The following is an 11,718-nucleotide window of genomic DNA, read 5'->3' on the forward strand; positions in this document are numbered from 1 at the left end:
CTGAGGGTCTACCTAGTTGGGAACATCACCGAGAACTCTCTCTCCGAGACCCTCTTGACTTGCCAATCCCAAAGCTCATCAACCAAGTGCTTGAGTTCATCTGACAATTGTTCCTCCGAGAATGGTACCGTGTTAAACTTGATCACCGTCGAGAAGACTTCGCCTTTCCTCTGCCCAGACCTCAGCGGCTCAACGTCAATGTTCAAGAAGCCTCCCCAGGTAATGGCCTGTCCCATGGTCTGGAGCTTGAGCGACCTACCCCTGGTCGGGCAGCAAGCAGAGGAGTGCCCCTCGCCGCTGCACAACACGCACAGAGGCTCATACGTGCACTCAGATTGGAAGTGCCCACCCCTTCCACACTTTAAATACTCGCCGCCAGCGGGGGCCCCTGCCCGCTGCGAACCGGCCTTGGCCTTGCTCTTCGGCTGCGACGGCCCTGCCGCGCCCCCCGGCTTCTTGCCGCGGTACCTCTGCACCTGGCGTGGACCTTGGTCTCCCTGACCACCAGCCAGCACGCGGTCTCCCTGCACCACCCCAGCCTCCCCTAGCCGGAGACGGTCGCGCTGCTCTTCCTCCCAACGATGTTGCTCACGCCACCGTGGCGGCGGCGAGCTCCACTCATCCCGGCCGCGCGAGCCCCCGCGATGGCCGAGGTCTTCGGCATACCGGTAACCCCCAGCACCTCCCTTCGGCCGGCCACTCCCGCCGAAGCCCCCCGCCCTCACGCCCCGCCTCCTCCGAGCGCCTATCGTAGCCTTCACCACCGCGCCTGTCACCTCCATCCACCGCAAACCGGCGCTTGCGACCGTCGTCGTAGCCTACCATCACTACCTCGGCAAAGGATCTCACCAGCGGCGGCGGCTCACACCGGGGGCGAAGAAGACGGTGCGGCGGCACAGACGGGTCGGACAGCCTTTGTCGCACCTCACTCCGCCTCGCTCTAAACCCTAACTCTGGATCCGTCGAGCCCGTAGGCATCCAAAGCCATATGAAGCGCCTTCGTCGGGCTGGGCCGATCGGCCCAACAACCACCCCTGGCGACACAGGCCGAGAAAGAAGACCGGCGCCCTGGAGGACGTCGCGCCTCCACCACAACAGTAGCTGCCTGGGCGGGCCCTGGACACGGTCCATCAACACACCCGTCCACAGCCAGCAGCCCAGGCCCACGGCCACGGTCCGTCCCCAGGACGACCGGCGCCCCTGGAGGACGTCGCGCCTCCACCGGCCGCACGACAGCTGACGCAGCCGTCCCCGTCGCCTCCGCCACCGCCAACTGCCGAGCGGGTGCCGCCACCATCGATCTCGGGGACCACGAGTCCCCCAACCTCGCGAAGCGCGGCGCCGCCGCACCCCCAGACCTGGATCCCCTTCCTTCGAGCGCACACACCGGAGGGAGCCCCCAAGCTCCTCCGCACGCTGGACGTAGTCGACAAGGGTCGCCGCCGGCTGCCGCCTCCGCGAGCTCCCTAGCTCTAGTTCCAACCCCTCCCGCGCCAACCCCACCTCCGGGTCATCCTCCTCTTCCGACACCCAATCCGCCACTAGTGGCGCCTCCGCCTAAGACCTGCCGCCACACATCCCCTCCCCCAGGGACGGCGCCGACGTCAGCTCCCTGCCGCCCGCCACAGGACTCGCCGCCAGATGCGCCGTCCGGACGGATTCAGAGATCGAATCACCTCCCCGGACGCCCTGCTCGACCCGAACGCTCACGCCTCCTCCTTCCGGTGCCTCCGTCGCCTCCGCCGCGGTCACCCGCCTACGAGTCGCGACCATCCTTCCTGCCGGGCTCGCCGCCGGCCTTCCCGCCGGGCGCTCCGGCGATTCAAGATTTGAATCGCCCCCCGCGTCGCCCGCTCCTCATAACCGTTTTTCCCCACCTGTCGTCTCAACGTCTCGATTTATATGTGGCGAGTTTGATTATGCCATCGTTGGCAACAACATCTTCATCCATGGCGTGCGTTTCTTGTAGCCACATGGTGCATTGGTTTGGTGGCCAAGATCGATGTGCAATAAGCAATGCTGACTATGATTCCGTCAAAAGATTTCATTGCTTGGACTGCGCATGCGCATAGATTAGCAACACTATTGTGGGGGAAAGGAAAGACAAAAAGCGACTACTAGCCACTAGTCCTGATCGAATACAAGTTCGATTGGTACATGTGCGGGAGAAACATGGAGTACAATAACATATCGTGGGGGGCCACGGCCCTAAGAAAGCGTGTTCTTTGGTTTGCAAGAATTAATAAACATAGAAAATAGAAAATTCGCGTGAATGGATGTCACAGTCATACGCGGCAAAACAAAGACTTGCTGTAGAGTTGACCTGGAACAGTTGAGAGCACGCCCAGGCTTTACTTAGATCAGATCTGAAGCTGGAGCGTCTACCTTCACCGCTCTTGCTCCCAGCCCCCTCCCCCAACCTTGAGCAGCGGCGGCAATGGCGGAGCTCGGCGGAATGCTTGCCGCTGCCATCCTCAAGGTGGTGAGCGACCAGATTGGTTCGGCCATCGGAGGTCAGATCACCCTGCAGAAGAACTTCGACAAGGATTTGAGGAAGATGAAAATGGCTCTGGAATCTGTCGAGGCCTTGCTCAAGGTCGCCGAGAGGCGGTCCATCACTGATGAACCGACGCTTCTGTGGCTGAAGCGGCTCAAGGACGCCATGTACGCCATCTCGGACATGATTGATGACTTCGAGGCCGATACAGAACCAATCACTCAGCCGTCTCCACGGAAGGTATGTGTGCGCTGCAGGCCACCGGCCTGTTTGTTCTACCTTGTTCATCCAGATATCATCATATTGATCACTTCTTTCTATATAAACTTGCTAGAACTAATTAAATAGACAAGTTAGAATTTGTTTTTGATATGATTTAACTTTTCTAAATGTTGCAAGACTTTTCATGTCTGAGCTTAGTTTTCTATAGTTTTGTCATGGTCATACATTCGGAATCTTTCAAAAATATGAAAGAAGATTTGGTCTTATAGAAACTTGATGTTTTTTTAGAAAATCCAGTTGTGCCAAATGCCTTTGTAGTATAGAACTATAAAGCTGGTCAGTTCTCACTCTAGTAACAAATCAATTGTCTTGCAGTTCTCATTCAAAAAATATTTGGCAATTATGATCCCGTGTCTCATAGTTGGTCCCAAGATTACAATGGCCAACAAGATGGAGACGATGAGGGAGGATCTGAAGGTGATAACCGATCAGCACAAGGAATTCAGATTATGGGAAGACGCTAATACCAATGAGCCAAAGGTTACCGATATACGGGAAACCACGTCAATCATGGAGACACATATTGTTGGGAGGGCCATTGCGGAAGAGGAAATATTGGCTTCTTTATCTGAGAACATGCAAAAAGAGATCACAATCCTTCCCATATGTGGAATTGGAGGCCTTGGAAAGTCAACCTTGGCAAAAATGGTTTACAATAATTCCAAATTCAAAGAATACTCTCAGGTGTGGGTTTATGTGTCACAAATATTTGATTTGAAGAAGATTGGGAATTCTATAATATCACAATTATCAATGGAAGTGAAGGAGAGTGAGTACAGTACAATGCAGATGATACACAATTGTCTTCAAAAGCTCCTTGCTGACAAAAAGATTCTTATTGTTCTAGATGACCTCTGGGAGGGTGAGCAATTTAAGCTGAAGAGTCTAATCGATATGCTGCAGATTGGGAAGGGCAGTAACGTGGTAGTCATAGTAACCACACGTGATGATGCCATTGCAGAAAAAATATGTACCATCCAACCATACAAATTAGCACCATTGACTGATGAAATGTGCTGGTCTATAATAAAGCAAAAGAGTGCATTTGAATCTAGAGATGACAAAGAACAATTAGAGGAGATAGGGAAGGTCATTGCAATGAAGTGTTGTGGTGTGGCTTTAGCAGCTAACTCTCTTGGACACATGATGCAATCTAAGAAGCCAAGTGAATGGGAATCGGTGAGAGATAGTAATATCTGGGATGCATCTTCTTCAACAGATCCAACTTCTTTGCAAGTGCTTCCATCTCTGAAGTTGAGCTATAGTGTTATGCCTTCATATCTGAAGCTGTGCTTTGCCTACTGTGCAATATTTCCAAAAGGTCACAAGATAGCTAAACATGATCTTATTCACCAATGGGTTTCTCTTGGGTTCTCTACGTGGGAGCTTGGTGAAAGATGCATTAGTCAGCTTTTGGGACTCTCTTTCCTTGAACATTTCAAGTCACCATCGGTGAGTTTATATTGTATACCTTATGTGATTGAATGTATTTTCCTTTCTTCAAACTACTGCAAGGTCACTAAGTATGTAGTGCATATTTTTGAAGTGCACAAGATGCAAGATACTGAAATGAGAGTATAACATATAAAGAGGTGTAACATACAAAACAAAACTTTTCCAAATAAGTTCTTAAACATTTCAGTGGTTGATACACATAGAACACCCACTTGCACATTATTGAACTAGCTCCTAGCTAGTACATCCCCACAATATTCAGAGCTACTGATTCTATTTGTGGCATGCTCTAATTCAAGAAAAAACATATCAAGTAGTGATTCCTAGGAGCAAAAGGAAATGCTCACCATGGCCTAAAGTTTGCATCCTCATATAACGTATGACAAACTAGTCTCCTACTTCCCCTTCCTGTGTCTAGCATGATCTCTTGGTACGAAAAGTTAACCCTCTGTTTTTTCTTAAATATTATTTAAATGTAGGTTACAAAATTTAAATTTGATTTTTTATGTGGAAATGATATATTATATTATCGCAATTTTCTGTCTGATTATATTTTTTACTAGCATATAAATAAATAGGTGTTGGCCAATATTTCTACTTCCGAAAGAAAAATGTAATAAAGATACGGTTACCTTGGGAAATTTACGAGAAATTCCAAGGGTTCTCACTCCTTAACAGGGCAAGCCAAGCCCTCGGTCACGACGAATATACATATATTTCAATGGAAAATGTTTATTACTATTAACTTACGTAGGACAATAAAAAAATGCACATTTTTCCTATAAAGACAAAATGTGCCATAATACTGAAAGATGCATAGAGAAAGTTTGAATTAAAATGCATGCCTGCAACGCGTCAATTTGGACTCTTGCATTTTTGTGGGATCAATATTTCAATTACCGAATCAACATATTATAGACCATTGTGACTATTTAGAATTTGATACTACGATAGTAGACATTCAAACAGAACAGTTTCATGCACACATGCTACCACACTCACACATGCCTCGGTTTTGAAATCCCTAAGTGCAAGTGAATGGAGTGAAAACTTCTTAACTTTCCCTAGAAACCAAGTTGTGCCCACATAGCGTATTTTCATTACTAAACTTTCATAACCAAACTTTTCTAGAAAATCCCTAACAAAAAAAATATTCCAGAAAAAGAGAATTGCATATCCACATAGCATACTTTCATAACTAAAATTTTCGATATACAAGAAAAAAGATATAATATTGTACTGTTAATTTTTGGAAAGTGATATGAACTGATAATCACAACTGTGGATTTATTCATTATACTATTACTTTGGATTAGTTTTGGCCACAATAACATAACTGGTTGCTTGTCGGATACTGGGCTCTCGCCACTGACATAAGCACTCTTTTGAAACCTAGGCTACAACCAGATGGAAGTGACCATCACTTAAGATCACTTTTCTAAGCTTACGGAGTAGCTTAAGTCCATTTGTGGGATTAGTAATCCAATTCTATTGGTATATGAAATTCCAAATCCACATATTATATGTCACTAGGATTATTTAGAATTTGAGACTACAATCATACATGAAACCGACACCCACATACTGCCACTTACACACTAGTCCCACTTAGGCCTTGTTTCGATACAGTGTTTCAACACAACTAGTTTACCTTAATCCCAAGCAACCGTATAACTAACAAAATCTCTTTGGATGCGGGATTCAATACACGGATAAGGAAAAATTGGTTTCCACAATCCGAGCAATTAGAGTTTTGGGAAATAGATATTCATCGTTCTTCTGAAAACGCGGTTATAGGAACCTAATTACAACTGCCCCAATTGTTTCTCAACAAAATTTCCAAACAGGATTTTCTATCTACTTATTTTCAATAACTGAATAATTCCTAATACTGGTTTTCGGGAAATTATTACCAAAATGAATTTTCCTAAAATCTAGCGCAAAATTTTTCTATCCAAAGAAGCAGTTGAGTTTGCCCAGGACCAATGGAGGAACAGTATGTAGAGCTTAAGAAACCACTAGGGTCACCAGCTCTGGTTATTCCGCTCTGACTAGCGATGTGGTCTGGACTTTAAACTATAGTCAAAACACAGTGGCTTGATCTAGTACAATATTACAAGGAAAAGTACATTTCTGATCCATTAACTATTCCTGCCGTAAAATAGTAAATCATATAATTTGATTCTTAACTATCCAAACTATGTAGATTTCTTTCACGATGAGGTAGCGAAGGTTTTTGCATACAAGCCTAACCATCACGAAAAACTGAAGAAAATCGGAAAAATCCAAAATTAAATAAAGACGAGTAAAATTGGGAAAGGAATCTGACATATAAACCGCGGTGTTGCTTTTTTATAACTTCACACTTTTCTACAAATTCTGATTTATCATAGATGATTTTTCTCTAGTCTACATAAATTATTTATGAGTTTTCTAGACTTGTTTCATTGTATGATTACTATTCCTTCTTTGGTTTCTTAGGAGTTCTCATATTTTTGGAACTATCTTATTTTTCCAATATGATGTTAATTGGCTCGCCATGCATTGAGAAACACCATCACGTCATCCAAAACTGCTTTGCACTTGCCCGAGAAATGAATTATGTTTGGTCGTGGCACTTAAGCACATAATTATCTAATTTTGCGGTTTACAGTTTAGGGAAAAAATATACACTTAGGAAACAGACGAGACAAGCACAAGTCAAATTTACTATTCAATAACGAATTTAATTCACAAATTGGTTTAATTATAAGAAACCCCAAAATCTGACTTTGTAAAATGATTTTCTTGCGGACTATCAAACTGTATGATGAAGATATGACATTGTTGACCATGCATGATCTGGTGCACGACTTAGCAAGATTAGTCATTGACGATGAAATTTTTGTCGTTGGCAAAGGCAGGAACACTAAGGGAGTCTGCTACCATTATGCATTGCTTGATGATTGTAGTAAGCCAATTGGCTTGGAGTCATCCAAGATAAGGGCACTCCGTTTTATGGACTGTGCTGAAACTGAACTCCACGGGGCTGCATTTTCATCCTCCAAGTCCATGCGTGTCTTGGACTTAAGCGAGTGTTCAATACAAAAGTTGCCAGATTCTATTGGTGTATTGAAGCAGCTGAGGTATCTTAATGCTCCTAGAGTCCAAGATGCACTCATTCCGAATGATATCAGCACGCTATCAAAGTTAATGTACCTCAACCTTCATGGGTCTTCTAAAATCTTGGCTTTACCAGAATCCATTGGAAAAATTGAAGGTCTGGCATATCTTGATTTGTCTGGTTGTTCAGAAATTGCAAAGTTGCCTGAATCATTCGGGAGGCTAAAAGAATTAGTGCATCTTGATTTGTCAAATTGCTCTTGTATTGGAGGTATATCAGAGTTCTTGGGCAGCCTCACAAAACTGAAATATTTGAACTTATCTCACTGCAAAAAAATTGGAGAGATGCCAGAAGCTCTCGGCGCCCTATCCAAACTAGAGTATTTGAACTTATCATTCAGCTCATATCTTGAAAGTTGCCAAGAAGCAGAAGTTTTGGGCACCCTGAACAAACTTGAGTATCTGAACTTATCTTCAGAGGAGTGTGATCTTCGAAAGCTCCCCGAAGCTTTGGGCACATTCATTCAACTCAAGTACTTAAACTTGTCAGGTTGTGAGAGAATGTCAGAGTTGCCGAGGTCATTTCGGAGTCTAAAAAATTTGGTGCATCTTGATCTATCATACTGTCGTAGTATTGGTTGTCTAGATGAAGCTTTGGCTGGTATGTCCAATCTGCAACATTTGATTTTACAGGGTACATTTATCATGTTGTTGCCAGAAAATGTGACCAAACTCAGGTATTTGAATATGTCTGGGCTGATTACTGGGTTTGGAGATACCATGGACAGTCTCATCAACTATATATGCAGTAATCTTTCCAATGTGGAGCATTTGGACTTGTCTAATAATCATATGAGGAGTATACCTGAAAGTATTTGTAAACTGACAAAACTGCATACATTGAACCTCGCACACTGCTCGTATCTTCAAAAGATACCAGGTAGTATAGGTACAATGGATAGTTTGAAGTTTCTTGATATAAATGGTTGTTGGATCTCCAAAGCCCCTCAGCTTGGTAGCAGTGCAATATCGTTACCACACTTTGGGGTGCAGCCTGGTGATGGCCACTCTAGTAGCAATCTTGTCCTGCTACAACACATAGATCCTGTGGAGCTCAACTTGACTGGACTTGAAAATGTGAAGTCCGTAGAAGAGGCCCAGCGTATAAATTTGACAGAGAAGAAAAATCTTAAGTACTTGAATCTGGAGTGGACTCCAGATGCTGAGAGGTTTGTGGATCACAAAATTTTGATGGAAAATCTGGTGCCACCGAGCACATTGAAGAAGCTGGAGATATGTGGTTACAAGGGTGTCAGCTTTCCAGCCTGGCTAGTACTGGACCAAATGCCAAACCTAAAGCATCTGGTTCTCAGAGACATGGTAAACCTGGAAGAGTGGACCACGTCACACTCCAGTGGTGAGCAGCACGTGCTTGCACAGTTGAAAATTAATGATTGCCCCATGTTAAGGATTAAACCGCTTCCACCTAAAGCTGAAAAGTGGGTGATATCAAACAGCGATAAAGTGTTATCATCATGGGAAGAGTGTAGTGGACCACACACCAATGCCACCTCCTCCTTTTCTCCTGTAACTACTAAGTTGATAGTTAAAAACAGCAAGGTACCTCTGCACCAGTGGAGGTTGCTTCAGCACTTCCCTGGCCTCACTGATTTGCATATTAAAGGCTCAGTCGATCTGATCGGCTCACCAGAGGTCCAACATCTCTCCTCTCTGGAGACTCTACCACTAGAAGACAAATACTTGGAAGAGCTGCCAAAATGGCTGAACGAGAACCGCTGGCAACTCAAAAGGCTACAGCTGCGGGGTTGCAGCAACATGGCATCACTGCCGCACTGGTTAGGAGAATTAACCTCCCTCGAAGAACTTGTCCTGTGGGACTGTGATGTCTTGTCTTCTTTGCCAGAAAGCATACAACAACTCACCCATCTCAAGATACTAGACATTAGGGGCTGCCCTGAATTAAATCACTTGGGTGAAAGGGTATGTCTCCTGCCCAGCTCTCTGGTGACTCTTATAATCTGTAATTGTAAGGGTATCAAGTGTTTGCCTGAGGGCATGGAACAACTCACCAACCTCCAAACACTTGATATTGCTGGATGCCCTGACCTAAAGCAGTGGTGCAAATTAGAGGAGAACATGATGAAGCTGGCTCACATAAAACACAAGGTACGTGTCCTACCAAAAGCTGGCTCTCTGTAGTACTAATCTTATTTTATTTTGACGTACTCTTTCTCCTTTTTTATATTAGAATTTACTCTGCCTTGCATTTACTACAGAGGGTTTCTTTCATGCAGAAATGTCTACATCTTAATCTATTTTGCCTTGCAATTTTCCTTTTGTTAAACACCACTTTGCTTTGAATAGTAGAGCAGTAAAAAATGGACGAAATTTTCTGGTTTCTAGAGTACATCTAGTGATAATAGCAACTAACATTGTAACGATCGACATAGTAATCTGGGAATTCCTTTGCAGTACTGGCTAATGAAAGAACTGGCATTATTTACTTTGCAGAAATTTTTGATTGGAAATTCATGATTGCCCCACGTTAAGGATTAAACCGCTCCCACCTAGAGCGTCTGGTTCTCATAGGCATGGCAAACCTGGAAGATTTGAAATTTATTATTTCATACATTTCTTACAGAGGGTTCTTTCATGCAGAAATGTCTACATATTCATATACTTTGCCTTGACATTTTCCTTTTGTTAAACAACACCTCGTTTTGCAAAATATAGTGGTAGAAAAAAATGAATTCTCTGGTTTCTAGAGTACATCTACTGGTCGTAGCCACTACTCATGGAATGATAAACATAGTAACCTAGGGATTTGTTTGGTGTGTCACACTTGGAACCATCTTTTTTACTTATCTGAATGTAACATTTGCCTTATGTATACAGCTTATCATTCATATGAACTAGAACCCAAGTTGATAAAATTATTGTTATTATTCGTTTTGCAGCTTATTTACTAGGACCGTGACCTAGACAGGTTATACCCACAGCAGGCTGCAAAATTTAGGGCATGAATTACATTGCAAGGTTTCGTTCAGGATGAATTAGATTCATTGAGTTGAAGGAGGACCATCACGAGAAGTGGAATTATGATTTTTGCTTGCAAACTGGAGGGATATAATTTCTACCATAGTTTGTTCGATTGAAAGAAAGCATGAATGTCAACGTGATGATTGTAATCAAACAATTTGTAATGTCCTGGGGCTCTATTAGTTTGCTCCTTTTGTGACCAAACAATTTGTAATATCTGTTGCATCCATCTTTCCCGTCCTGATGATTAAGATACATGCAACACTGGCTCAGCACTTATAGAGCATGGTACTTTCTTGTGATGAGCTGGTGGTACAGTATCTATTTGACCGTGTACTGGTGTTTTGTGCATTGGGTAGGGGAACAGAAAGTGAGCATGCCCGAATCAGACTGTTGTTCTGGCTCGGGCATTAGACTTACTCTACCTCATCTAGTGTCCGAGCCTGACAGAACACCATTAAAGAAAAAGAACATATATGCTATCTAACAAACTGGAAACTGAATCTCAAAATATGGATACTCGTCATTCATTTTCTGCAAAAATATCATCAACCTTCAGAAACCCATTTGTATGTTGTGGAAGGAAGAAGAAACTTACAGAGCGATCTTGAGTTCGCCAGTTGCACACGCCGGTTGTCCTTCCCGTCGTCATCCATAGAGTCCACATGCCGGTTGCCGGCAGGTCCGACGAACTCAAATGGGGGTGGAAAACGAACAGCGACTCGCCACCATGCCCCATCGTGTCCTCGCCACAGATTCTGGCACCTGGCAAAGGGAATAGCGCAACATTGAGCAGCTGCTCTGTTTCGCGCCACGAAACAGGGCAGGGCGCCGACAAATCCACAACTCGCGCGCCAACCCCACTCAGATCTCCAGCCGCTGCGTACGCCTCCGACCCACGAGTTCCTCCGCCACTTCCTCCATCGGGTCCGCACACCTGCTCTCGCGCCGTGGCCGGTTTGATGCCTTCCTTGGCTGGCCGGATGGAGAAGAAATGCCGGCAGATCCAGCGGCGGCGGTCTCCGTTCAGGCTGCCTCCGACGCGTGGTACTTTTTTTTTGTCTCGCCTCAGTTTGTCCTACATTTTGTAAACTTCGTACACTCCGATTTTGTGTGATCCAAATACCATGGTTTAAGAGCATCTATAGCCGTGTTCCGTAAAACCTAAAACGTCTCTAAATCTGACATCCAGGCATGCGCTTCAATGTTCTTTTCCATCCGACCCAGGCTAATATGGTGTCCGGCGTCCTAACCAATCCCCGCTACACACAGGATACTCGCTCAGTGCGCTGGATGTAACCAAAAGCCGTGTTGCCAGTGGC

General features: G+C 44.8%; 1 protein-coding gene across 1 annotated transcript; it reads left to right on the forward strand.

Moving 5' to 3' along the window:
- Positions 1–2,313: 2,313 nt before the first annotated feature.
- LOC124648119 (putative disease resistance protein RGA1) lies at positions 2,314–10,273 on the forward strand. Its single transcript, XM_047187936.1, has 4 exons — positions 2,314–2,737; positions 3,095–4,231; positions 7,028–9,523; positions 10,253–10,273. The coding sequence occupies exons 1-4, from the start codon at positions 2,438–2,440 to the stop codon at positions 10,271–10,273; spliced, it is 3,954 nt and encodes a 1,317-aa protein (XP_047043892.1). The 5' UTR covers positions 2,314–2,437.
- The last annotated feature ends 1,445 nt before the right edge of the window (positions 10,274–11,718 follow it).

The sequence above is a fragment of the Lolium rigidum genome, chromosome 4 (assembly GCF_022539505.1).
Source record: "Lolium rigidum isolate FL_2022 chromosome 4, APGP_CSIRO_Lrig_0.1, whole genome shotgun sequence".
Classification (NCBI taxonomy): Eukaryota; Viridiplantae; Streptophyta; class Magnoliopsida; order Poales; family Poaceae; genus Lolium; species Lolium rigidum.

What these genes read in the sequence shown, in the direction of transcription:
- LOC124648119 (XM_047187936.1), top strand. Translation starts at nt 2,438, where the DNA reads ATGGCGGAGCTCGGCGGAATGCTTGCCGCTGCCATCCTCAAGGTGGTG. An exon ending in CTCAGCCGTCTCCACGGAAG is followed by an intron (nt 2,738 to 3,094) that starts GTATGTGTGCGC and finishes ATTGTCTTGCAG; the next exon opens with TTCTCATTCAAAAAATATTT. An exon ending in AACATTTCAAGTCACCATCG is followed by an intron (nt 4,232 to 7,027) that starts GTGAGTTTATAT and finishes ATTTTCTTGCGG; the next exon opens with ACTATCAAACTGTATGATGA.